The sequence below is a fragment of the Chionomys nivalis genome, chromosome 3, assembly GCF_950005125.1.
Source record: "Chionomys nivalis chromosome 3, mChiNiv1.1, whole genome shotgun sequence".
Taxonomy (NCBI): Eukaryota; Metazoa; Chordata; class Mammalia; order Rodentia; family Cricetidae; genus Chionomys; species Chionomys nivalis.
In genome coordinates, this window is record NC_080088.1 from 70175979 (window position 1) to 70203602 (window position 27624).

General features: G+C 48.9%; 1 protein-coding gene across 3 annotated transcripts; it reads left to right on the forward strand.

The window, feature by feature from the left end:
- The first annotated feature begins 607 nt into the window (after positions 1–607).
- On the forward strand, positions 608–23767 carry Bcl6 (BCL6 transcription repressor). Of its 3 annotated transcripts, none has more exons than XM_057764440.1 (10): positions 608–893; positions 10799–10837; positions 11659–11830; positions 13969–14190; positions 15807–16784; positions 17319–17503; positions 18843–19010; positions 20486–20616; positions 20724–20861; positions 22563–23767. In XM_057764440.1, the coding sequence occupies exons 3-10, from the start codon at positions 11670–11672 to the stop codon at positions 22704–22706; spliced, it is 2127 nt and encodes a 708-aa protein (XP_057620423.1). In that variant the 5' UTR covers positions 608–893; positions 10799–10837; positions 11659–11669; the 3' UTR covers positions 22707–23767. The 3 variants fall into 3 exon arrangements, with proteins under 3 accessions (XP_057620423.1, XP_057620424.1, XP_057620425.1); XM_057764441.1 differs by lacking the exon at positions 608–893 and adding an exon at positions 4680–5344; XM_057764442.1 differs by lacking the exon at positions 608–893 and adding an exon at positions 9041–9599.
- Positions 23768–27624: the final 3857 nt, after the last annotated feature.

The window sequence follows — 27624 nt, forward strand, 5'->3', positions numbered from 1 at the left end:
TGAGCGATTCAAAAGGGAAAGAACAGAGACAATAAAACCAACGGATGACGGGTCCTACGCTTTACATAACGCCACAAACTTGCAAAAGGTAAAAATCAGAAGCAAAAAAGCCCTCTAAATCATCAAAATACAACAAAACGCAATTTCAAGCCACCACCCCAATAGAAAAAGAAAACCCTCACCTCCCACCACCAACATACTTTGTCCCAAATAAAAAGAAAACAAATGAACCCACCGAAAACTGCTTGGCAAATATTTTTCTCGTGGTGCCTAATATTCTAGCTGGAAGGAGCTGTGGTATTTATTGTTTTCTCTCACTCGCCTCTCTAAACGTGCCTCTAACATACTTGTTCCAACGGCTCAGATCTCTCGCTCCCTTTTGTGTATTTAGCTCCTGGAGCCGAGTTTATGGGTAGGAGAGGAAGAATTAGCCCCAGACCCCGGGAAAGCGTAGCGCACTCCCCCTCTTATGTCACCGAATAGCAAATTAGTTCTCAGAATTCCAGAGGCCGAGCTTTGCTACAGCGAAGACGCCGACGTCACGGAGGAGGAGCCCACGTGACGGCGGCGGAGCGGGCTGTTCCATCGGCGGCCGGGGGCAGGGAGGGTCGCCTGCCAGCTGCGCTCGCCCGTCGCGGGACCTTTGGTGTTCCGGGCGGCGGTGCTGCGGGGAGCTCGATCGGCCCCGGACGGTGGCCAGCGGCGTGACTCCGAGGCCCTGTGCCGGCCAGGAGGGCGCCGCGGTGTGCGGCGCCGTCACCGAGTCCTCCCCTGCTGCGGAGCAGTGGTAAAGCCCGCAGCTCAAATTCCGAGAATTGAGCTCTGTTGATTCTTAGAACTGGGGTTCTTAGAAGTGGTGATGCAAGAAGTTTCTAGGAAAGGCCGGACACCAGGTGATTATTGCTGTTGCTGCCGCCGCCGCTGCCGCTGCCGCCGCCGCCGCTGTTGCCGCTGGTGCCGCTGCCGCCGCCGCTGCTCATGATCATGATTTTACCTTTTAATTCTTTTTTTTTCCCGCTTTTGCCAAATGCTTTGGCTCCAAGTTTCCTATGTGTATCTATTGATATAAATGTATCTATTTATTGATTCTAGCTGTCAGGTGTTAAAATAAATGCCGAAGATCAGCCCCACGTCTCTCCCACTGTAGGATCTAGCTTTACGCATACGTATTCTTCTTCTTCTTCTTTTTTTTTTTTTTGCTGTCTTGGAGCGCCTGGGCCGCCTCGGGGAGGCTGTGCCGCCCTGCCCGGTGTTGTTTCGGTGTTTGGAGACGCTGGGGCGCGGGGCGGCGGGCGCTGGGCTGCGCGGCCTGGGAGGGCGGACCGCGGCGGCCCCGCCGGCTTCGCGCGGCTTGGCTTGCTTTCTCTGCTCGCTTGCAAACTGCCTTCCCCGCCGCTGCCTCCCTCCCCGCTCAGTTCTCCCGGTGCCCGCGTTGGCGGCCGTCCACCGGCCCCGGCCCCGCACCAGTCCCTTGCCTTGCAGCCGAGCCGGGAGTCGGCATGGGGGGGAATGCAAGCCAACTCCTCGGCTGGTTGTTTTATTTTCCCTTTTCTTTTTGGTCATAAAGCCAGATGAAGTAGCGTGTCTGCAGTTTCCTTTGAGAGCCGTGATCTTCCCAAGGAGAGACAAGAGTGTTTTGGGGAGGCTTCGCTTGCACGAGGGGGGGGGGGCGGGGATGTTGAATACTTTGAAAATTATTCTTTCTTGGTTGTGAGTCGAGGCAGTCGGGAACCCGGGTGCGCTCGGTCTCCCCAGCCCGAGGAAGGAGGCTTGAAGGCGGGACAGGGATTTTGGGGGTGAGCGGGAGAGGGGTGCGCGGCTTTTTTTTTTTTCTTTTTTGCACCTGCGGCGCTTTCAGCGTGCAGGACCCCGGGGATCTTGGCCAGCCCGTCCAGAGCTCCGGGGAGGTGGCGGGATTTCTGGCGGCCGCGGTGTTTGTATTTTGGGTGCTGCGTGACTGTGTTGGCTCTCAGCGGTAGTTCCCCTCCCTTTCCTAAATTTAATTTCATTTTTCCCCCTTGGTGCAAGCTGTGTAAAAAGGCAGCGATGGGCCTGGGTATAGCGGATTCCAGGCTTCAGATTCCCAAGGTCCTTCTTTTGGGCGAAGGAATGAAAACAGAGCCCCAGTCCGCGTTCCTGATGTGAAAAACCAGGGAGGGAAGAAGGACACTTTGTGACTCTGGCTGGGGGACCCGGGATGGGAGGAGCGGGTGCGAAAGGGAGATCTTTGTGAGTGATTTTGCAAAAACAGATTGCGAGGTTGGTTGGATTTGCAACCTGTGGCTCTCCTCGAGGGAGTAGGAATGGGTAAAAGCGGCGGCGGCGGCCCGGGGCGGGAGTGGGTTGGGAGTTGGAACCTAGGAAATTGGCTGCCTCGGGGGCAGCGGGAGCTAGAGGCAACCCTGCCGGAAACAGTGAACGTTAAATGTCTTGAGAACTGTGGGTTGCGTTGCCTTTATAATACCGTGTTATTGGAGCCCTGGAGAAAATGGAACTAGTGTTGCAAAAATGAGTTTTAAAACTCCCCCATAAAAAAAAACACCAACCAACATTTTGTTTTTAAGAGTAAAATAAATAACCTCTGTGTTGTGCTCTCTCCCGTAGAGATTTAGTTTTGGTGCTAGGGATAGTGAGAAATTACCTCAAACCTGGTGCTGGCCTTCTAGAGCTGTTACATGGTCCTTGAGACAAGCGTTGCACCCCACCTCCTTAAAAAGTGATTTTTTTACCTTTGCCCCCCCCAACATTGTATAGTTCCCAGGAGGAAGATATTGCTATGCCAGTGGATGCTTTACTATCCACAAAAAGAACAGCAAAAAAGAAAAGAGGGAGGGGGCAAGAGAGAGAGGGGGATCTTCCGAAAGGACTGTTTAGAAATAGAGTTTGTGGCTCTGAGCTATGCCGCTGGCTTCCTCTGCAGTTCACTGGTTTCCCTTTTTCTTTGCGAGGTGTTGTGTGTGGTTTTAATAAATAACTTTAAAATAAGGGAGGGGGGCAGCATGACCCATCCGGAGACGGCTATCTATTTTGCTCTCTATTTGCTACCAAGAGCCTTTGGCACTTGAGCAGGACCTCGTAAATCTGCAGCCCAAGTTGAAGTTCATCTGGCCCTAGTCCACACGCTATTCCTGGAGGTAGCAAACATGAGCTCAAAGGAGTGAGATGAAATCATACTCTTCTTTATGTACCGATTTTAATAAAAAGGAAAGAGATTTGTCCCTGGGGGGAGAGAAAATGGCGAGAAAACACCAGGGGATAGACATTTTCTCTTACTAAAACGACTGCAGTTGAGCCCTGGGGCCAAAATAGAAACCTGTAGATAGACAACCCCCACCGCCCATCCCCGTTTATAAATAGAAGTTTCCAGTATCCTATTTGGAAGAATTTCTTTTCTAATACTTTCAGGCGTTGAATGATTTTAAGGGTCTGTTTGGTACCCACAATAAGGCTGGATGCTGTTCAGGACAACTAAGCCAGTGGAGGGGAGAGACCGCCCGGAAAAACGGGTATTTACGCATTACCTTGTTCCTCTCCTCAGTTTTGAAAGGTTTACAGCAATATTTTCTTGAAAAGACTAATCTATTCTGGGCTTGGTGGTCAGGAATGGCATCCTAGATTTCTAAGTTGTCTTTTACTGAGCCCCGAGGAGGAGTTGCAGTTATGGGTTGAGTAAATGCCATGACTAGATGTCAAAATCCTTCCTTCCCTCTGTCCCCTGCTGGGGATATCCCACTCTGTTGTGAAAAAAAAAAAAAAAAAAATTAAGTTTCAGGGGAGGTGGTGCGGCAGCGCCACCCCTTGGTGGGCGAAACTATTGGTAAAAGCCGAGCATTTGAAAAATAATTGCGAAATGACCGTAATTAATTAGGCATGTGGCCCCAACTCCCTCTGAGAGATTTTCAAAAACTTTGAGAGATGAAACTTTTAAATTTAATACCTTGCAGTTAGTCTCTTAAATAGGATAGAAACACGTTGTTTTCAAAACGAGCACGATGTTCTTCCCGTAAATGAAGGGACACCCTTGCCGGGGTGGAGGTGGGCTCTTAGCTGCGTCTTCACTGGGCTGATGTAGCTATTTTTCCACTTCGGACTTGACTGCTCAGGATACCCGAAGTCTGCTGATGGTCTGAGTTTGAGAATAGAAGGAATGTTTTGGTGCGAAAACCCGTAGGAACGAAAGTGCCCTAGTTTCCCCCGGGTCTGTGGTGGCGTGTGCCCGGGTGGTGGGGAGAGGCTTGTGGACCGCAGGTAGCAGCGGTAGGCTGGGCTGCAGCCATGTGGGAGTCAAGGCAGTGTGGCGCGTGCCGATTTCCTACACTGCGCAACAAGTGGAACCTCAGCGACGCGCGAGGGTTCTGCACAGTGGCCCCGCTGGCCGGCTTCTTTTCGCTCCTTCCAACCCTTTCTGTTTCCCATTTCCAGACCAGTAGCCCCCCTCGAAGGATATAGTCGGTTCGGTTCCCTTCTCCTGCTTTTGTTCAGTGGGTCAAGGTCTTAACTCCGGCTCCCCCTTCCTCCGTGGGGATGGCTCATGAGCTTATTCCAGGCCTTTGCTTCTCTCTCTCTCTCTCTCTCTCTCTCTCTCTCTCTCTCTCTCTCTCTCTCTCTCTCTCTCTCTCTCTCTCCTCTCTCCCTCCCTCCCTCTCCGTCCCCCCTCCCCCTCCCCTTCCCTCTCTCTCCTCTTCTTTCTCTCTCCTTTTGCATGAATTTCTCTTAAAACTTTCAGGTATCACTTTTTTTTTTTAAGTGAGTGTAGCCAGCTTTGAGGAGGGGAGGAGGGGAACAAATAACCAAATAATACCCGAAAGCAGTTCCCGAAACGGTGCGGTGTTAGATAGAGGCGTGAGCACCGGAAGAACAGAATTGCATCTGCTCAACTAAATGTTTTCCTACTTCAGTTTTGGAAGCATCTCCTCCCCCTCCCCCCTCCCGCCACCCCCAAGAAACAGACAGAAAGCCTCTGGACAGGGCTACCGTGGAAGTCTAGGCTAACAGACTGAACGGACTGAGTCCGCCACCTAGTGGTAGGTTATGGTCAAGGTTCCTGCTCGGAGCGAGCGGTGGTCTGATCTGATCAGCCAGAACTGATGGGAAGGGCATTCTCCAACGAAGATGGCATTTGACTTTCAAAGTTTTGACAAGACAGATGAAAACCATATGCTCACGCCGTCCACATCCACACTCGCTCAGTCTTAAATATCTATCTCAACTAAGAAACGGTCTTGTCTTTGAGGACATCTGTGACTTCACGGACAAAGTTGGTAGCTGAAAAAGATGACACTCGAAACCCTCAGGATCTTTAGGATTTTACTTCGTCGTTGTTTTTGTGGAATTAGGCCGAACAGTAAGTTTCTGAATTCCAAAGAATCTCAGTTCATGGGGGGGACAGCAGTTTAACCGTAGGTCATTGGAGTTGCCAGTGCACATTGGAGAGCGTTCTCTACCATTCTTTAGCATGAGGTTTTTGACAATAGACATGAAAAGATTACAGAGGTACTGAGGGGGTGGGGCGTCTCAAAGCTGTTGCACGTGCTTGTACTGGGTGGCCAGGGACTACTTAGTCCAGTTGGGGATGTGCGCCAGTTAGCTGTCTGTCTTTACATCCCGTTTATCCTTTTCTCAGTGGCCTGGAGAGAAAGCAGGTTGGTGTGTGTGTGTGTGTGTGTGTGAGAGAGAGAGAGAGAGAGAGAGAGAGAGAGAGAGAGAGAGAGAGAGAGAGAGAGAGAGAGAGAGAGAGAGAGAGAGAGAGAGAGAGAGAGAGAAGTTAGTTATGCCTAAATTATTCTTTGAAAATTTGTGCCCCATCTCTTGAGTAAAGTTCTTTCTCAAAGCTCTTAACTGAGATGGCTCGCTTGCATCGGCGCGCGGGCGACCTCTAGCGGCAGCCTGCGTCCCCACCGCAGAGACACAGCTGTCTTCCCCCGCCCAGGCCGGGTGGAATCCAGTTCACCCTCTATCACTGCGGGATTTGTCCCAGGCCGCCGCGCGGAGAAATGCGCCTCTGTTCGTGTTGGAAACGAATCTGGGGACGTGTCTGAAGCGCGGTCAAGTTTGACTCATCGCTTTCCAAGGACAGTTAGTGCCTTCCATCTTCATTAACGTGAATAAAGACCTTGGCTGACTTCTGTCTAGATCGAATTTTAAAAGGCATTGTTTGCTTGGGGAGATCATGCGTCTCTCTCCTGCTCAACAGCACCCCCCCGTACCCCAAGGCCGATCCCAGTTCAGCCAGGATGGGGGAAGAGATCTCTGCTGAAGGACATGGTTTGCTGGCATTGTCTGCAGGCCTTCTGGATGCTGTCTTGGCCAGGTTCATGGGGAGCATCCCCTCGGCTCTTCAGATCTTGATGATAAAACACATCCCTTTGTTTTATTTTATTTCCTCGAAGTTTGCAACCTTGCAAGAGCTCTGGGGCAGGACGTGTGACAGAAATGAAAGTCAGGACATAAAATCCTCTGGTTAGTTTAGTTCAAGCAGCTGGGAGGCCATCACGCGACCAATATCTCTTATTATCTTTAGTGTCATCGCCACCCAGAGGCAAGAGCAGCAATATTGTCCTCCTCTGCCTCCTGAACAGAAGCAACGCTTTGACTCTACCCGTTATCTCCAGAACGCGGTGGCTAGACCTGAGTACCCTGTTAGGAAAGAGCGGTCCTGTTGGAGCCCAGAGACATGTTTCAACGCGTCAGCCCCGCACCCCCACCTGGCCTTATTCAAACTCCTTGCCCCTAGACAGTGCTTTACACTTTGAGAATCCTCTTGGAATTCTTCGGCGAGCTATTGGAGTTATTAGATTACCAATAATCCAGCAACCATCCTGGATAGAGAGGAGTGGAAAGGCGTTCTCCAAATCCAGACACTGGCCAAACTAGGTCAATGGGAAGGAGGGGCGGGCCGAGCAGCCAGTTGTAGTTTCAAACCTTGATGGAGGGCTCTCTCTAGCGTCGGGACGAGGTAAATACTAATGTGATTGCACTTGTGAGAAGTGCGGTAACTCCTCAGATATTCAACCCGGTCCGGTTTAAAAATTCCCTTAGCCCAGGGCGAAGGACGAGGAAAACAGAAAACAGGATCTTAAGAGAAGAGAGACCCCATCCCTGGGGTGCGAGCCTGACCCCGCCTCTGCGGCGCAGAGATGCAACCCGCTACTTTTAGGACTGGACTAGGTTGTGCAGAAACCGTCCCAAAGACGCAGGCGGCTGAGAGCACTTAGTGGGTGGTCACAGCGGGGGACATTCCTGAGATGGAGAGGCAGCCTTGCGGGGTCTTAGAGCTCCGGACAGCAGTCGGCACGGTTACCCTGTCTCTACGTTTTCGGGAAAATAAGATTCTGAAATCCCGGAGCTTGTCTGGCTTCAGCCTGGTAGCTCTGGCTCTAAAGAAGGCTGGGCGGAAACCTCCCCTTTCTTGCCAACGTAGGCGGAAGAGACTTTCAGTTTAGTTTTCTTTTAGGTTTAGTTTTCTTCCCATTCGGCCAGGTCTAGAAGGGTGGGGACCCTTACTCCTGGGGGACTTGATCTCTTTGACCTTGACTTCTCACCCACCCATTCCCTTCTAAAAATAGCAAGCAAGAGGACAAAAAGAAACCCCAAGAAAAAAACATCAAACCCCCAAGACAAACAACAACAAAACAAAAGCAAACAAACTCCAGCCACCCAGTTGTCAGAATGGGGCAAACTGGAAATCATGGAGCGAGCCTCGGACTGTCTCCAGACTCCTGGGCTCCACACTGCGGTTTTTTAGCTTGTTGGGGGCAGGGATGGGGACCAGGTGGACTCGGGCCTGGAAGCCAGAACCCATGTGGACGGCGGATTTAGGGGAAAGGGTGCTCTGTCCCCGGCCAATGCTGCATAGCCAGCAAACCCGGATTGGGCTTCCTGGAAAGTTACTTCTCGTTGGAGCCCGCGCTGGGCAGGAGTGTTCTATGAAATCCTCAGAGCTGAGGTCGACAACGTTCCGGGAATGAGAGGGCTGTGCCATTCCCCTCGTGGCCCCCTACTTTGACAGAGTAACAGGAAAAAAAAAAAAGTCGCACATAATGTTGGCTACCGACGTTCACGAAAACATTTATTTGAATGTAACCAAATTGAGGGCCGTTACAGTCCTCCCACCCGGCCCTGGCCGCACCTTCCCGGGCTTCGTGGCGGATGGGCAGCAGTGCCAACCGATCGCCAGGGGGTGGGCGGTCCCAGGAAGACAGGTACAGACAGCCAGGTGCGGTGAGCGAGTCTGCGCAGGCTTGCCAGGTGGCGGGGCTGGGGTTTGTGCCGGTGTGTGTGAGCAAGCAGTGCGACTGCCTAGTGCCACCTCCGCCCAAAAGGGAAGGGAAAGGATGAATTCTTTCGCATTGGCTCCTTTGCTAGCTCTTGCCTCACCTCTCAGGTCTCTCTGCTTGTCTCTCTCTCTCTCTCTCTCTCTCTCTCTCTCTCTCTCTCTCTCTCTCTCTCTCTCTCTCTCTCTCCTGCCCAGTTGTTCCCAGTTCTGCTGCCTTCTTTGCCTGTTTTTTTCCTCTCTCTCTCCTCCCCCCCTTTTTTCCTCCCAATTGAAGCTCCTCTAGAGAAGCTGTCTCACTGAGTGCACACAAGGAAAGCGCCCAGGGAGGGAAAGGATGCAGGGGTGGGTTAGTCATCATTTAATTCTTAGTTGGGGATTACTGCAGTTGGACCTGGAGTTAGAGCGGAGATCCAGTTCTGGTTCCCTTCTCCTTGCTGGCCTGATTCTCCCTGGGCTTGTTTTCATAGAACCTTGTTGGAGGATGGTTTTGAGATCTTGGGCAAGGGCTTGTTCCGGGAGCCTCAGTTTCCTTCATAGTGAATCCTGACCGTTATAAAGATAAGGTACAATGATGGGTGGGAAAGGCTGGTTAGCGGAGCTTCCGTGTCTGCAGCGCCTGGAGGGAGGTGCCGTTCAGCTAGAACATTAGTCGGCACCCTGGGAGTTGTGGTGGGGCCTGCTGAGAACAGTTGGCTCATATAGAAGTGAATCCTAGAGCCAGTGACTCTGCAGAGCACAGGCTGCTGGGGTCTGGGCAAGCGCTGTGTAGAAGGAGACAGGCGTAAAGGAAAAGCCCAAGGCCAGCCTGACAGTGGACTTAGCAGGACTGCCTTTTTGGTTTGCTTTCGGTCTGTCCTCATCTGGAGTGAGTCATTGCCACTTGTCATGGTGAAATGGCAAATCTGGGCCTCCTGTGGTTCCAAAAGTCTGTGACTGGAAATCCACAAGTGGTTGAAGCTCAGCACAAGTATTCCAGAAGGGTTTGTGGATCTCTTCTGCGGGGAAGCAGGAGAAAGTTAGTAAATAAACGTCACGTGTCTGCAGCATTTATTTTCAAAAGAGACAAGTTTATTGAAGTTCCGTGAGGCCCAAGTGAAACCTGTTTCCTCACTCTGGATTGGGGTGGGTTCATGAAGAACTAGGTTCTTTCGTCTTTTTCTGCCCTCTCTCTTCCCCCGTTTTCTACCCCAGACCCACTCACTCACTCACACACACATCTTAAGCTCGAAGCTGATGAGACTGACTGACTGGCCCTTGGCACCACAGAGAAATATCTGAGTGGTTACAGACTCAAGGAAACCTCTCATTTTAGAGTGCTCATTTGGTAAGAGTCAGCTCCGTGGAATGGGACAAAGTTGGTGTGGGGGAAGGAGCTTAAAACTGAGATTCACCTACCTCAGGGTGCCGCTGTCCTGCGTTTTTTACAGCACGTAGGCTGACTTGGAAAGAGGACAGGAATCTAAGCCAGAAGACCTAGGGCCAGGCCATCAGTGATCTACGTGGCCCGACATGACCTCACTGGCCTTAGGCTACTTTACTGGGAAAGCAGTTCTGGAGGGCCGTGCTGTTTAAATGGGAGAACAGAGTTCCGATATATTATCACTCTGCTTTGCAGCCCACATCCGATCATAAAGGGGAGTCTTGCACCTATGTTCTTAATGATTTTTGTTTTAGAGAAACCAGTCTGGAGAGAGCACATATTTCATTAAATCTCTTTAAGGCTCCCTGGCCAGTTCTCAGCTAAACCACACAGTTAAATCTTTCACCAGCCAGGAGAAGGCCAAACTTGGAAGCTATGGTCAGTCCTCTGTCTAGTTTTAGACCTGGAAATAGAGGGAGGGGAAACTTTGAAAAAGAGGGCAAAGATACTCAAGGAATGCACAAACATGATGTCTCGGGTTTTATTCTGTAGACTTGGTATTCCGTCTTAAGTGTTCCAGAGAATGAGGAGATACTGCCTGGCTGTTTGTCCTGAACAAGTCATTTGAACCCTGAGTCTCAATTTCATCACCAGTGAAATAAGGATAAAGATATTGGCCGTATCAGCCTTGTGGAATCATTCTAAGACTTGAAAGATAATATTTTTAGCAAGGGTTTGAATAGCATCCAGTGTTTTTCGGTCCCTGAAGAATCATTATCATTAATATTGAAAGAGTTACTTATTTTTTTTTTGTTTCCCATAAACTCAAATGGTCTTTTGATGTGTGTGTGTGTGTGTGTGTGTGTGTGTATATATATATATATTTACCCTGGGAAAGGAAATATATGTATACAGGTATTTGTAATTAATGTTGGCAGTGGTATTCCCAGCAGTAAGGCTAAGGCATTGTTACCAAATGGCTTTGAGTGCCTGTTGTTTCTATAAGCGCAGAGATGGAATATGTTTGCTAGCTTGTGGGAAAACCGCACCAGCTGGCAGGCTGCAGCTATCAAAGCAAAGCTAACTACGTGTGTCCTAAAATAAGACCGAGTGGACAATCTTACACTCATTTAGTCAATCTCTGTTTGCTCTCTTCTCTGCAGTTTTAAAGCAAAATTTTGGACTGTGAAGCAAGGCATTGGGTGAGTAAATCGAATCATAGGCTGTAAGATTTGTAGGTGAATTATTTCTTTTGAATTTCACCCACCCATGCATGTGTGCTTCTTTTTAAGCTTGCCACCTTTCGCTTGACGAGCAAAGGATAATGACTTCTCTCTGTACAGATCTCAGCGCTTACCCCTCTGTCCTGATACTAACTGACTAAATAGCGCTGCATGGTATTATTCGTTCATCCCTTATTCGTTCACAGTTCAGGCTAGTCTGGTCACCTACTCGGCCAGGGTTTGCTGGTGCTAAAGTATTCAAATTATTGAACAAAACAACTCACAATCCCAGAGCATGGGATGGATAATGAAATGACATACAGATAAAAATAGCTGCACCTTTTTTTTTAAGAACCTATTATGGTCTAGGCACATATTTCTAATTTTAAATACCACATAGGTATTGCCCTTCCTATTTCGGAAAACCAAAGCCCAGAAACAGTAACAGCACACTCCACGTCATAGAGCTGGTGAAAGGCAAAGTGAACTGGGTAACTCTCCAAGAGTGGTTTTCTTCATTGCAACATACTCACTGCCTCTCAATGATTGGCAGTGTCTTTAGTATGTGGGAAAAACACTTAACAGTCCTTCCCTTCCCCTTTCCCCTAAAGAGCTTTCTACCTTTGCTTTTATTCTCCCTGTTCGACAGCTATGGATAGAAATGTCCGAGATGGACTAGGAATTGTCCATTAAATACCTGAGTTGCGTTCTACACCTTAGCTTGCTAAACCATTGTCTACGTCTTTTCGTAAGCAGGGAGTAGGTTCTAGAGGACTAATAGGAATTTAATTTCTGTTCAGGCGAAGACAACATGGCCTCGCCGGCTGACAGCTGCATTCAGTTCACCCGCCATGCGAGTGATGTTCTTCTTAACCTTAATCGTCTCCGGAGTCGGGACATCTTGACGGATGTTGTCATTGTGGTGAGCCGTGAACAGTTCAGAGCCCATAAGACAGTGCTCATGGCCTGCAGGTGAGTGGGGTTGGAGTGAGGGGTGACTGTATAAGACGGGGAGGTAGGATTGGCAGCCGCCAGCGAGACGAATATGTAGGTCGTTCCTTGTGTCTGTGATGATATTCCCTTAGTCTCCAGATCTCAGCACCTGGCCTGGTGTTCTGGACTTTCAGGAAACAATGGAAGGAACACAGCTTTAGAGAACAGAGGCATAGGGGGTGAAGAAATGAACTCTCAAAGGCACGATGCGTCTGAAGCCAGCAGGGAGACACAGACACATGCTGGTTAACTAAAAGACATGCAGTTATCCAGTGTGCGGATGAAAAGCAAAGGGCAGGTTCTAAATACTTTAACTAAGCCCCATAGCTTTTGCCCTTTTATGCCACGGCTGTACTTTATTAACAAAATATTTCTTGAAACAGCTTTAAACACATTACTTAGCTAAGGCTGGCCTTGAAATTCTGATCCTCTTACCCCAAGTGCTGGGATTGTAGATATGAACCACTGTGCCCAGATTGTTGGACTTAATTTATACTATAACTATAGTTCCATGGTTTAAGTAGAGAGTGAGTAAGTCTGATAATTCTTCGTATTTTCCTGAATTTCAAGTTTCCTGGGTGATATCATCTTAAGTCAATTCTAAGCTCTCCCCACAAGCCGTCTCCTGTGGATGGTATCCTGTCTCCATTTTGCAATGAAAGCAAAGAACAGGTCTATGCAGTGATGTTCAGCTCTGTGTTGCAATTAGAGAAAGTAGCTAATGTCTAATAATAGCACTTAAAAAATAATGTGAAGGGCTGGCTGATGAGATGGCTCAGGAGGTGAAGGCACCTGCCTCCAAGCCTGATGACCTGACTTCAACCCTAGGACCAGCATGGTGGAAGGAGAGGAGTAGCTCTGACATGCTGTCCTCTGACCTCCACTCCCATTCCGTAGCATATTCACACACCACACACACACACACACACTAAAAATTTAAAATACAGAGAACAGAAATTTGTACAGACATAAAATAATAGCTAGTGTTTACTGTGTGCCAAGCATCAGTGGTACCGCTAACAGTTTTCATTTTTGCCACAATCCTATTAAGCACACACAATTCTCCCCTTACCTTGGCAGATAAGGAAACCAAGGTACAGAGAAGTTAAGGGTATTAGACAAGGTTGAAGAATTGCTTATTGGGGAAGGAAGGTCTGGTTCGTTTCTGGCAACCCACCCAGAAAGAGTAATGTTGAGATGACAAGCTAGTCTAGAATTCTAGTTTTAGCTGAATAGACAACATGACCTGAAGACATGGCCTGGGATTTACCTCAAATCTTCTAGGAATAACTGACGTCCTGATGATCCTTGGCCTTTGAGAAAGGTGGTGGAGCATATGGATATATTATTATCTGTCACCCAGCCCTAATTTGCTCCTCATGTCATCGACTTTTTAAAATAAGGATATTGTGGCAAAGAGAGGAAATACTTAGACAAAAACTTAAAGTCAGAGTAGTGGCTGCAGATGAGAGCTAAGTCAGGCAACAGGAAAGCAGGCCGTGATTCCCACACTCTGCGAATTCAGTTTCCCCATTTGTAAAGATGGAAATTGGTGGTACATATCTCACAGGATTAGAAAGGACAGAGGTTAATGTAAACATACAAAACACTTAAAAAATTCCTGATGTGGGATGGCCTTCTGTCTATGTGTTGCTTTTATTGGTTGATGAGTAAAGCTGTTTTCGCCAATGACTTAGCAAAGTAAAGCCAGGCGGGAAATCCAAACAGAGATATATAGAGAGAGTAGGTATGGAATCAAGGAGATGCCATGTAACTGCTGAAGGAGAAAGATGCCAGAACGTTACCGGTAGGCCACAGGCTCGTGGAGATACACAGATATGATAGATGTGTTAATTAAAGGTGTAAGAGCTATCTAAAAATACACCCGAGCCATTGGTCAAACAGTGTTGTGATTGATATAGCTTCTGTGTGACTGTTCGGGTCTGGGTGGCCGGGAAACCAAAGCACAGTCCCATCCACAAATTCCTGGTATCTGCTAGGCTGTCCACAGGTAGAAGGTATTAGTAAGTGCCACAGAGCTTAGGGCTCTGGGCTCTGGGATGACAAGACACAGAGGCTTTGTGACCCCTACAGTTGCACCTCTGTTTGTCTTACAGCGGCCTCTTCTACAGCATCTTCACTGACCAGTTGAAGTGCAACCTTAGCGTAATCAATCTGGATCCTGAGATCAACCCTGAGGGGTTCTGCATCCTCTTGGACTTCATGTATACATCTAGGCTCAACCTGCGGGAAGGAAACATAATGGCTGTGATGGCTACAGCCATGTACCTGCAGATGGAACACGTTGTGGACACGTGCAGGAAGTTCATCAAGGCCAGGTGAGCTGCTCTCTAGGTAGAAGCTGGGGGTGCAGAAAGGATACTTTCAGATCAGAAACTGTGCCTGCCACGACAGCATCTAGGACGCATTACACCCACCTCGCTACAAAAATTGCGTGTTTCTACCCTTTATTCGTGTACTCTAGGCAGATGTCATTCCTTGCAGCAGCCCAGATGTGTATGTCTTGGGTACCCTCTGCCCCCCACACCCTGCCCCATTTTCTTTTAGTCTCTCTCCTTCCACTCACCCTGCAGGGCCAGAACTGGATACCTTTTCCGCGGAGGTTTAGCCAACTCCCTCTGCTCCTCTGTGTTTGGCAGGCAGCATTTTTGCTTTTCCTTCCAACCTTCTCTTAACGATTGTGTGCATATGTAGGCCCTCCTTTAGATTTCTACTGTAACTATTTACACATGTGCCTTAACGCCCTACCAGAGCACGGGCCGCCAGAGTGTATGTGGCTGCCTTATTCTTCACCCATATAGCCACGCTCCCCTTGGGAGGATGCGTAAGAAATTGAATCGAGTTCACTTGGTCTAGCCCTTACCCAAAGAGTAGGAGACGTGAACATCCGTGGAGGTCGACGATGCTGAGAGCTGAGGAAGTGGAGAGCCTTGCTGAATGCAGCAGCTACTTGAGGCTCAACTGTCTCAGAATCACTCACCTTGGCAGCTTCAGGGAAATGGCCTTCTTTCTTAACAGAAGGCATTTTCAGTCTGCATCTGACCACTTCCAAGGACTAAGAACTCATGTTCTCAGCGCCATACCATCCACCTGGGGTAACTGGAAAATCCCTCCTGACAGCCTCTTAAAATCTGGCTCTTGCAGCCCTCACTTTTTGATTCTGGCTCTGTTAGCTGAAGAGCGGGTTGAGCTGGCCTACTTTTTTCACCCACATAAGTCCCTTTAAGTATTTGCAGCCAATGTTTTTGTCTCCAGTGGGTGATAATGGCGGCGAGTTCATCATTGCCTTCATTTGGGAGTACTTTATACAGGCCAGGCCTTGTGCTCCCAATAGTTAAGCAACTTGCTCCAGGTCAGAGCTGCGTTTGCAAACCAGGCCAGGCTGCTCCGGAACCAGGGCTTTTGCACTGGTCACTTCCTGCTCTCCTCCTCTGTGGTCTTCTCAGTGCATCTGTTGAACATATGGGCCAGGTCTTTAGATGATATTCTCCGAGTGTATCATACTAACATTGCATACATTCTTCCTTCCTTGCTTCCATGTGTATAACATGCCTGCCTTTCCCTGCAGGTTTTACTCGAATGATTTAGCTCATTGCTTGAAACGATATACGGGCCTTAAATGCTTTATGTAGCCCATCAAATTCTACGTCACCAGAAGAATTATAGTCCCCAAGACATGCATACATATGGGCCTCGCCATTTGCAAGGTCAGGTTCAGTCAGACACAGACTAATTGAGTGACTCATCTTCCTCAGTTTCCCCAACTATAGCCCAGCTACTAGACCTCAGAGTATTAATGCCCTATAATTGTGTTTCTAACTCCAGAGTCAAATCTTCCATGTCTAGCTGACTCAGACCCAGAAGTGGTCATATAGCAGTGGAAGGTCACCTGATTAACAGTTCTAACCTGGGGTCTTTTTTTTAACCCCCACAGCGAAGCAGAAATGGCCCCAGCACTTAAGCCTCCCCGAGAAGAGTTCCTGAACAGCCGGATGCTGATGCCCCATGACATCATGGCCTACAGAGGGCGTGAGGTCGTGGAGAACAACCTGTCGCTAAGAAATCCTCCTGGGTGTGAGAGCAGAGCCTTTCCCCCTAGCCTCTACAGTGGCCTGTCTACACCGCCAGCCTCGTATCCTATGTACAGCCACCTCCCACTCAGCAGCTTCCTTTTCTCTGATGAAGAGCTACGAGATGCCCATGCCCGCATGCCTGTGGCCAACCACTTCCCCAAGGAACGGACCCTCTCCTGCGACAGTGCCAGGCCAGTCCCCGGTGAATATAGCAGACCGGCCATGGAGGTGTCCCCCAGCTTGTGCCACAGCAACATCTACTCAACCAAGGAGGCAGTCCCAGAGGAGGCACGGAGTGACATGCACTACAGTGTGACTGAGGGCCCCAAGCCTGCTGCCCCCTCTGCCCGGAATGCCCCATACTTCCCCTGTGACAAGGCCAGCAAAGAAGAAGAGAGACCCTCTTCGGAGGATGAAATCGCCCTGCATTTCGAGCCCCCTAATGCACCCTTGAACCGGAAGGGTCTGGTTAGTCCCCAGAGTCCCCAGAAATCTGACTGCCAGCCCAACTCACCCACAGAGTCCTGCAGTAGCAAGAACGCCTGCATCCTTCAGGCCTCTGGCTCCCCTCCAGCCAAGAGCCCCACTGACCCGAAAGCTTGCAACTGGAAGAAATATAAGTTCATTGTGCTCAACAGCCTCAACCAGAATGCCAAATCAGAGGGCACTGAGCAGGCAGAGCTGGGCCGCCTCTCCCCTCGAGTCTACCCAGCCCCACCTGTCTGCCAGCCACCTTTGGAGCCTGAGAACCTTGGTCTCCAGTCCCCAACCAAGCTCAGTGTGAACGGAGAGGACTCAACTATCCCCCAAGCCAGCCGACTGAATAACATCGTGAACAGGTGATTTCAGAGGCCGTGGGTCTAAGGTCAGGGGTTGCCTGTGCTCAGTTCTGAGCTTCCCAGCCAAGGATGGATGCAGAGTGCAGGGCTGTGAAGCCTTCTATCTGAAATGCTGAGGGGGACTAGTATGAGCGTGAGTTAGCCTGAGTCATGAAGCATAGTTCACGGAAGTTGTATTTTTGTTTCATTTTCTTTTGTTTTCTGTAGCAAGAGAGAGCATTGCCTTGTGTGGGAGAAAAGCATTCCACAAATCCCAGAGGCACTTCCTGTGGTCGTGATGGATCAGGGGACCCTCCTTTTAGACCGAAAGAGGCTGTGGGCTGCAGGCCTTAGGAGGAGCAACTGAGCCTAGAAGTGGAAGTTAGGTACTTGTTGACACCAATCAGCAGAAGAGAGCTTGAGGAGGGTGACCCTTAGAACTGCAGAAGGCTACTGTGATCTCTGGGCTTACCTGAGCATACAGGGAGAGGTTAGCATGGAGACCATGTGGACTACTACTGCTGGCTGCTGACACCCCTTTTTTTCTGTCCACAGGTCCCTGACAGGCTCCCCCCGAAGCAGCAGTGAGAGCCACTCGCCACTTTACATGCACCCCCCAAAGTGCACGTCCTGTGGCTCCCAGTCCCCACAGCATACAGAGATGTGTCTCCATACTGCTGGGCCCACGTTCCCCGAGGAGATGGGAGAGACTCACTCAGAGTACTCAGATTCCAGCTGTGGTGAGTCCCTTTCTCCTCCTTGCCTCTCAGTGCCTGGGAGAAGGGAGGCCCCTCTGCTCCGTGGGATTTGTTTCCATTTTATTGGTGCTGCTGTCTCTGGGAAATGACCTGGATTATAAATCCATTGGTACTCACCATCACCAACAATAGTTAGTCGTCCCCGCCCCGTCGTCTACCAGGAACGGAGCTGATCAGGGGTAGGCGTTGAACTTGGGTAACTGAGTGGCTGAGCAATCCAGCTTCACTCCAGCAACAGTGACTTGCAGGGCTGCTGGGACCCCCAGAGCTTCCTCAGCCTGTTTGTGCCAAAACTACTGTACCGACCTGGATGCATGGTAGTGTTTCTTGGAAGGCTATAGATTCTCTTTGGAGAAACTTCTGGTTTTAGTCATTCCTGTGTTTTTTACAGGCCTTAGTTGGTTCCTAGCATGGGGGAGGTACTTAGAAAAGGTTTGCTGGATTAAGTTAGTTGAACTGAATTATTAAATTCACATTTCCGTATAGTCAGTGTTGGCTCCCTCAGTTTTTAACCCGGTAAAAAGTCTCACTCTAGAAGACAGCTCAAGCAACTATCTTTTGTGACCAAGGAGATATATAATCAGGGTTAAACTGCAGGGATATACCACTCTCAAACTGTTGTGACAAAATAGAGAAGCTGCTGACTGTGAGCAGCGTGGCACCGGGCCACAAATCAGAGGGAGAACAGGGACTGTGCCCGCCTGACCTCAGATGACTCTTCTGCAATCCAGTTCCTGCCTCTGGGCCTCTGTTTCCATTTCTGCCATCACCTTTAGGGTTTTGTCTTTGATGCAAAGATGACCATGGAGTCTTTGTCATTAATCCCTCCTGAAGGGATTTAAAGACTAATCAGGTTAGATCTGGGTCTCGTGTCCCCATAATTTTATCATTCTTTTTCATAGTATAATGTGCTCCTGTGAGTAGGCAGGACAAGGATATTAGCCTGACTTGGGAGACTCAGAGAGGCTTAGAGAGTCTTGCCCCAGGGCTGCTGTGTATGAATAGACGTTGAACTTTGAACTGATAAGAAAGCCTTCTCAGCGCTCCAGGAGGAAAAAAGCCTAAGGTGTCCTCAAATTGGTAAGGCCGTTTGAGAGCCCTAGACCTTGAGATTCAATCTGTCTCCCATCTCTGTCTTCCACGACTAAATGCTGAGAAAGAGAAAAACCCCCACTGGTCCTCTGGGTTCCCCTAAGTGTTGGTTAGGGAGCCCGGGGTCCAGGGTAGCACTGGCCTAGTTCCAGAGAACAGAGGCTTCTGAGTTCTACCATGGTGTCTACCTGTCTACCATGCTGACGTGGTTTCCCTCCATTCTCTGCAGAGAACGGGGCCTTCTTCTGCAATGAATGTGACTGCCGCTTCTCCGAGGAGGCCTCACTCAAGAGGCACACACTGCAGACGCACAGCGACAAACCGTACAAGTGTGACCGCTGCCAGGCTTCCTTCCGCTACAAAGGCAACCTCGCCAGTCACAAGACCGTCCACACGGGTATGGCCTTGTCCCACAGTGAGTGCTCCAGTTAGGGCTACAGACAAGAGGATAAACCTGGGGACTTTGTTGGAGTGAAGCCGAAGGCAGGCCCCACCCTGACTTCGCATAGGGTGGTGATTTTCAACGTAGGGGTGGCAACCCCTTGGGAATTGAATGGCCCTTTCACAGGGTCGCGTATTAGTTATCCTGCGTGTCAGATGTTTACATTATGGTTCATAATGACAGCAAATTACAGTTATGAAGCAGCAATGACAATAATTTTATGGCTGGGGGGGGGTCACCACAACATGAGGAACTGTATAAAAGGGTGGCAGAGTTAGAAAGGTTGAGAACCACTAAACTAGGGGCTTAGCCCTGTCTTGTCCCTGCCATTCCCCTTACCCTTTGTGTGTCCTGCTTCCCCGCCTCTGCTGGGGTTCAGTGAGGAGACCAATGCTGGTAGTGGCAAAGTGGATTGGGTTCGGGTAGAGCCAGCTAACAACAAAAGCCGCTTGCTGCCCCTCAAGGACTTATCAACCAACTTACAGTCTTCTTCCCAGGGCAAGTCGCACAGCCTCATTGTTGTGGGCATTAACTAGCTCTCAGACCTTCCAGTGGCCCCATTATCCCCAAAACTTTCCGTAATGGAAGGCTCAACCCTAGATTGGTTTCCTCTGCCCAGCTTCTGTTCGGCCCCACACCCCGCCTGGCCTGCAAATGGAATACAGCTGTAGGTGCCTGCCCCAAGCGGAAAAGTATGTTCTGCGAGAGAAACTAGAGCAGCCTGATTGTATCTCCCTGGCGAGCGAGTGGATGATTGCATCAGTCAGTCCAAGGGAAGAACCCGAAGCGTCTTCCCAGGTCGTCTAAATCAGCCCTTCCCACTCAGGGAGGGAAACTGAGGCCCAGAGAAGGACAGTCTCTTGCTCAAGCCCTTATAGGCTGATGCCCTAATGGCAACACTTGTTCTGCAGGTCGGGCTTCTCGAAGCCTCCCCCGTGTGTCCCAGGCGTAGCACTGTCCACATCCCACCATGACACTGCTTGTTTCTGGGCCTTGTCCCCTGCTGAGTGTGGTGTGTGTGTGTGTGTGTGTGTGTGTGTGTGTGTGTGAAGGATGGCGGGTCCCTAGATCAGTGCTTCTTAACCTACAAGTTGTGATCCCTTTGGGGGTTGAATGACCCTGTCACAGGGGTCACCTAAGGCTTTCAGAAAACGCAGACATTTACATTACAATTCCTAATAGTAGCAAAATTGCTGTTATGAGTTAGCGACGAAAATAATTTCATGATCGGGAGTCCCCACACCACGAGAAACTATATTAAGCGTCACAGCATTCATTAGGAAGGTTGAGAACCACTGCCCTAGATTCTCCCTCTGACCTTTCTATGGAGAAGGGAAGGCCTAAGTCATCTTGGCCAGTTGCCTTGAAAGGAAGGGGCTGTGTAGACCTTCATTAAATATGATCCCTTTTTTCCATGTGTCTGGCGACAGGTGAGAAGCCCTACCGCTGTAACATCTGTGGAGCGCAGTTCAATCGGCCAGCCAACCTGAAGACCCACACTCGAATTCACTCTGGAGAAAAGCCCTACAAGTGTGAAACCTGTGGGGCCAGGTTTGTGCAGGTGAGCAGGGCGGCAAGGAGAAAGGGTGCCGTGGGGTGGGGTGAGGGCCTGGGCGTAGGCTGGCCGAGCACCCAGGCAGCGTCTCTCACACTGTGCTCCCCCTCCAGGTGGCCCACCTCCGTGCCCACGTGCTCATCCACACGGGAGAGAAGCCGTACCCCTGTGAAATCTGTGGCACTCGCTTCAGGCACCTTCAGACTCTAAAGAGCCACCTGCGCATCCACACAGGAGAGAAACCTTACCATGTAGGTAAACCCTAGCTATGGCCGCTGGCTGCCCCGAGGGGGAGGGATGCGGAACCGGAGGGCAGCAGAGGTCCCAGGTCTCAATGTGTTCATCTTGGAAACGGAGGCATTGGTCTCAGTGACCTGGGTCTTAGGAAAGGCAGCGCAATTGGGCTATTCATTCCACAAATATTTTCCGAGTGTCTCCATCGTAGCTCTAGACTAGATATGTATTGAAGAGCACCTAAGATGTCAAAGCAGAGCCTAGTAGGAGAGCAACCAGAGAAATATGGCAAAGGAAAACACCAAAACCAGAACCAAAAATAAGCCTAGAAAACATCGTTTCAAGGCCGAGTGGGCTGGGACAGCGTGGGGGGTTCTGCAGTGAAAAGCACCTGCGCTGTTCAGTTCCCAGCACTTGAGTTGGGTGGTTCACAGCAGCCTATGATTCCAGCTCAGGGGGTTCATCCCCCTCTTCTGGCCTCCCCCAGTCCCGGCACGCATATGGTGCAGATATAGATAATCACTCACACATGTACATAAAAATAAATGGAATTCAAAAGAAAGAGCAGGTGCCCTCATGCTTTGTGCCAAGTCAAGGACAGGCTGTTGGCATGAGCGTGTGCCAGAGCGGAGTCTCAGCAAACTACAGTCCACTGGTTAAGTTTTAAATGCTGTGTAGGTTAAAACTGGGATATTGTGAGTTTTGTGAAATTTAACTTCCGTAGGACCTAAATAACATATAATTGGAACAGAGCCACACTGATTTGCTTCCATAGCTTCTGAGATTGCTTTGATGCATCGGTGGCAGCGGGCTTTGAATGAGCATCTCTGTATTTGCTATTGGTCTCTTGGTAAATTGGTTATTTTCACCCTGAGTGCTTTAGTTTCCTCATCTGTACATTGATCCAGAAAATAGTGCCTACTTCATGAACCGGCTGTATTTAAGTAACTAATCCATTCAGTGCTTCCAGTTACTCAAGCTCGTGGCCACGGCATGATCTGCTCTGATTTTAGTCACAGAGACAACAAGAACTGAGAGTGACATTTGGCATTAATTGGCCCAATCCCTTACCGAAGGGAAAGCTAAGGGCTTGGTAGATGCCATGACAGGATGCAGGACAATGGTGGCACAGTTGGCGTGGACCCGTGCAGTTTGAAAACAAATCTCCCAGACTCAAGAATCTCCACGAATTTAGGCCATATAATCCAACTGTGCTGCTGTATTCAGACTGATGTCGCAGTTTTCTGAGGGTGCATTCTGCTAGATCGTAGGGAGAATCCAAGGTTTGGATGAGAAGTATGCACTTCAAAGTATTAGCCACATGATGAGAACGTGAATGCACAAAGATGGTAGCGGGGCACGGCTGTAAATCCAAGATCTAAAAAGAGATGGATGTTTATCTTAGACTCAGAAATGGGTTACTCATTAGGGGAGTTTGCATCGGAACTGTGTCTTGGATAAGATTTGGAATCATGCAGTTAAGTCAGGGAAGTGCATCTCAAGCCTGGGAAACATGAGTGACCTGGAAGGGAAAGCAGGGACATTTGAGCAGTGTATACTTAACCTCCAGTGGAAGCCAGGATTCAGATGGGTTCCCTTTTAGAGGGAGGAGCTGCCTCCACCCCTCCCTCACAGAGACTGCCTGCTCTGGGTTTTTGAGAAAGGACTCATTTCTTGAGTCGCTGATAACTAACGTTTTGCTTCTGGTGTCTCTCCAGTGTGAGAAGTGCAACCTACACTTCCGTCACAAAAGCCAACTGCGACTTCACCTGCGCCAGAAGCATGGCGCCATCACCAACACCAAGGTGCAATATCGCGTGTCGGCTGCTGACCTGCCTCCGGAGCTCCCCAAAGCCTGCTGAAGCATGGAGTGTTGACTCTTTTCTCCCTAGCCCTTTCTCAGAACCTCCCCAAAGGATGCTGTAACACTTTACAAAGGTCACCCCATGATGTAGTGCCTCTCTCATCCACTAGTGCAGATCATAGTTGGGGTGGGGGGTGGGGGTGGGGTTTGCGGGACCGGGAGCCAAGGCGGCTCCCCTTCCCACACTGCCATACAACATTAAGAAAATACTATTGCTTCTTCTCCTATGTGTAAGGCGAACAAACCATGTCAGCAAAAAGCAAAATCATCTTCTATATCAAAGTAGGGGAGAAGGCAAAAGTTCTGACGTGACAGGTTGCAACGCGAGGAATGTAAACGTTCTGTGGGAACAGAAATCTCTTTTGTATGTAAATGTGTATTGTTTTCAAAGACAAGACTTCAGTATGTTGTCAAAGAGAGGGCTTTAATTTTTTTAACCAAAGGTGAAGGAATATATGGCAGAGTTGTAAATATATAAATATATATATATATAATATAAATATATAAACCTAAAAAGATATATTGAAAATATAGAACTGCGTTAAAGGCTCGATTTTGTATCTGCAGGCAGACACGGATCTGAGAATCTATTGAGAAAGAGCACTTCAGAGAATATTTTAAGTATTGCGTCTGTATAAGTAAGAAAATATTTTGTCTAAAATGCCTCAGTGTCTTTGTATTTTTTTGCAAGTGAAGGTTTACAATTTAAAAAGTGTGTATTAAAAACAAAAAAGAACAAAAAAAGCTGCAGAAGGAGAAATGTATACTTTTGTTCTAGTTTTCAGTTTGTATATACCTGTAACGTGTCCTCACGGTGCCTTTTTTCACGGAAGTTTTCAACGATGGGCGAGCGTGCGCCGTCCCTTTCTGAAGTGTAAGCAGACACAGGGACTTGAAGTTGTCACTAACTAAACTCTCTTTGGGAATGTCTGACTCCTCCCACATTCTGCGTCATGCTTGTCGTTATAATTACTCCGGAGACAGGGTTTGGCTGTGTCTAAACTGCATTATTGCGTTGTAAAATATAGCTGTACAAATATAAGAATAAAACGTTGAAAAGTCAAGGGAGATGTCTCTGAAGCTCTATCTTTGCATGGAGATCCAAGCGGGTCCGACCTCCGAGTGTTCGGGTTCCAGTGGGAGCCATTCTAAGAAGGGAGGGGCCGCTGGTCAGTGAGATGTTAAAGAGGGTCGTTGCTTGAGGGTAGACTGGGGTTTGTCCTGTTTCTGCCTATTTTTGTCCTGAGCACACGACCAGCTGCAGACCCCAGCCTGAAGGTCAGGTGGAGGATTTGAATCCCCTAACTCTGGGCTGCGCTCTGTGGCTTGCCCTTGCGCTTTAGACACAAACATTTCATAGTCCCCCCTTCCCCCACTGCTCTGAGCCTCAGTGGTTATTCTTTTCTAAAATGAGAGGACCCATCTTGGCCCTGGCTTCGTAAACAAGTTTCCTTCACTTGGCTACACAGGGCAGGTCAAAGGCTTAAGTCACACACTTCTCAGCTTCAGTGCATTTGAGGTCTCCTGGGTGACCAACAGACATTTATAGACTTCAACGCTTTCTGATTGGACAGAGGCCAAGCAAGCCTCTGCCCCTGTGCTGGAGCACAGCCACCTCTCCTGTGTGTGTTGGGTCACCATTTTTGCCATGGCTCTGTGTCCCAGCTTATCCGAGAGGCGACTGGGTTAACTAGACCTTTTATGAATCCGTGATTCAGATGTCAGTTCACACTGGCCTGCTTTGGCATCCATTTTTATTTTACCTCAGAAAACCCCGAGGACCAAGTTTGATTGGCAGGATCTGAGAACTGGGAAGACAAGTGTGGTTCTGGTAATGGGCCCAGAAGAGAAAGCCGGCATCCCCTTCCTGTTCCTGGGTGGCAGTGGAGAGGGGACATGTGCCCACTGATCAGCTCTTGGCAGTGACTTTGCAGCAGGCTCTGAGCACGTGTTGGAAGCTGGAGGAGCTGACCACCCAAAGCCCCAGAGAGAGCTTCAGAAAGTCACGCCACCCTCTGCCAACCGCATGGCCTTGCAGCTCAGGTTTCCTTTGAAAATGACTTTAAAGGACTTGCCAGCTCAAGGCCTCGACTCACCCTGTTCTTTGGAAAGGGAGAAAATGATCCCTCGGCTCCCATAGAAACCTGGCAGAAGAACTTAGGGAATAGACAGCTTCAGGAATGACAATTCACAGGCCTGACGGAGGCTGGCCCCAGGCTCCTTTCGCTCCTGAGAGTCTGTTTTTGTATCATTACTATTTATGAGGGAGACGGAGGAGCAGACAGGGAGGGCGGTGTTCCGACAAAAGGGAGATCAAAGACAGAGCTGCTACAGCCAGCTGACGATTAATAATAAGTAAAAAGAAAACATCTCTAAACAGAGTTATTAAGAATACAGCCGGAGCGAAGGGGAGAGAGAATTTTATTACAAACACATGGGGTGAATCCATTTTCATATTAAGAAAAAAAGTTCTCAGAAACCAGGCTATAATTGATATTCTTCATATCATGGAAGGGTTAGGGGCAAAGGTTTAAGTTGAGGTGTGTATTGAGGTAGGTGTATTAGCTTTTGTTGTAGTTTGCTTCCCATTGCTGTGATAAAACACTGACCAAAAGCAATTTGGGGAGGAAAGGGTTTATCGGGCTTATAAATCCTGATCACAGTCTACCATGAAGGAAGCCAGGTCTGGAACTCAAGGCAGGAACCTAGAGGCAAGACAAGAGGCAGAAAGCATGGAGGAACACCGCTTGCTGGCTTGTTCTCCGTGGCTTGATCTGTTTTCTGTCCGACGCCACCCTAGCCCATCTGCCCAGGACACTGCCACAGCAACACAGATCAGGAGAATGTCCCCAGAAACTTGTCCGCAGGCCAGTCTGAGGGCAGCATTTCTCAGTTGAGGTTCCTACTTCCAGATGACCCTGGCGAGAGTGGAGTGGACAACTGAACAACCCAGACTTCTTTCCGCTGTGGCAGAATGCTCAACACGGCAAGGAAGTGTTGACATCTTTAAGCTCACAGCTCAGATATTTCTGTCCATAGCCCTTGCTTCTGCTAACTCTGACAGGGTATCATGGTGGATAGAAAGAAAGAGAGAGAGAAGGACAAGACACAGTTTCAAGGGCATGCTCTGGAGTGACCTATTTCCTTCAGCTAGGCCTCAACTTCTAAAGTTTCTAGAACCTTCTAAAATAGTGCTGCCAGCTGAGGATATACATATACATATATATATACATATATATATATATGTATATATATGAGGATAAGCCTTTAAAACTATAGCTTTTGGTGGGGCTGGAGGCTTGACTGTACATCCAAGTCATGGCAGTAGACCTATGGACATGACTGAGTAGACACAAGCAGAGCTGTTCAGGAGTCGGAAGACATGTAGTAGAGAGAACCCTCTAGTTCAAGCGTCTCCTATGACCCACTAGGGGACTGCGGGGAAACAGGTCGGCTGCCATCTAGTGTCTGGACAAGTACCGAGACCAGATTCCTCCTTACCCCAGCCCTTGGAAAAAACAGGTGCGTGTTCTGATTTAGTAATGACGACATGGCAGGTCCGAGGTCATGCAGCTAAGTGTCCAGCTTGCCTGAGTTCCCACACCCAGCTATTTGTAGAACTTCAAGTTCCGTCAATGGTTAGGACTCAGGCGGCTCGTTTTCATTTCTTTGTGTCCCTCGCAGCAGTAATTAATAAGAAACCGTCTCATGTTCTCCCAGAGGCATGCTCAGGAAAACAAGTGGGGAAGAAAACCGGGAAAGAGCTGACCCCTTGGGCACTTGTCAGGCCCCATCAATGGCAGAGCCCCAAAGCAAAGCTCTCAAAGCAAGCTGATCTTCCAATACAGAGTTCTCTGGAGCTTGCTATTATTTGGAGTTTCCTGGATTTACGTTTCTATGAGACTGGCTATTTCTTTTAGTATTATTATTATTTTATTACTTTAAAAAAATCCAAACTCCCACTTTCTCCCCTCCTCCCACTTCCCTCCCACTCCCTCCACACACCCTAATCCCACCACATCCAATCTTAAGAGAAGGCAAGGCACCTGCCCTGTGGGAAATCCAAGTCCCTCCCCACTAAATCCAGGTTGAGCAAGGTATGCATCCAAAGAGAATGGGATCCCAAAAAGCCAGTACATGCAGGAGAGACAAATCCAAGTGCCATTGTTATTGGCCCCTCAGTCTGCCACAACTGTCAAACCACATTCAGAGGGACTAGCTTGATCCCATGCTCATTCATTCCCAGTCCAGTTGGAGTTGATGAGCTCTCATTAGTTTAGGCAAACTGTCTCAGTGGATTAACCCCTCATAGTCTTGGCTTCCTTGCTCATCTTCTCCCTCCTTCCGCTCTTCAACTGGACCTTGGGAGCTCAGTCCAGTGCTCCGATGTGGGTCTCTGTTTCCGTCTGTTGTTAGACGAACGTTCTATGATGATATTTAAGATAATCATCAGTCTGACTACAGGGCAAGGCACCCTCTCCTCTATTGCTTAGGTTCTTAACTGGGGTCATCCTTGTGGGTTCCTGGGAATTTTTCTAGAGCCAGGTTTCTTGTTAACCCCCAAATGGCTCCCTCAATCAAGATATCTCTTTCCTTGCTCTCATATCTGTCCTTCCTCCATCTCAACTGTCCCATTCCCTCAAGCTTTCCCCAACCCTCCCCTTCTTCTCTCCTCTTCCCCTTCTTCCCTTCCTTCTGCCCCTGCCCCCACGCTCCCAAATTTTGTCAGAGCCTGGCTATTTCTCACAACTGTTTATAATAGGGTACCTGTGTCCAGCACCTTCTCTTTACATGATCTAGTCTGTATGGGTTCCTATCTCCTGGAATCAGAGCACAGTTTATGCTGGTAGCAAGACTTCATAGATATTTTATATTTCATGTTTGATATATCTTTGGGTTTTAAGTTGTTTATTTAC

Excerpts from the sequence above, each read along its gene's own strand:
- Bcl6 (XM_057764440.1), top strand. The coding sequence starts at position 11,670 with ATGGCCTCGCCGGCTGACAGCTGCATTCAGTTCACCCGCCATGCGAGT. Across the intron at positions 16,785-17,318 it reads CTGAATAACATCGTGAACAG|GTCCCTGACAGGCTCCCCCC; the intron begins GTGATTTCAGAG and ends TTCTGTCCACAG. Across the intron at positions 20,862-22,562 it reads CAGGAGAGAAACCTTACCAT|TGTGAGAAGTGCAACCTACA; the intron begins GTAGGTAAACCC and ends GTGTCTCTCCAG.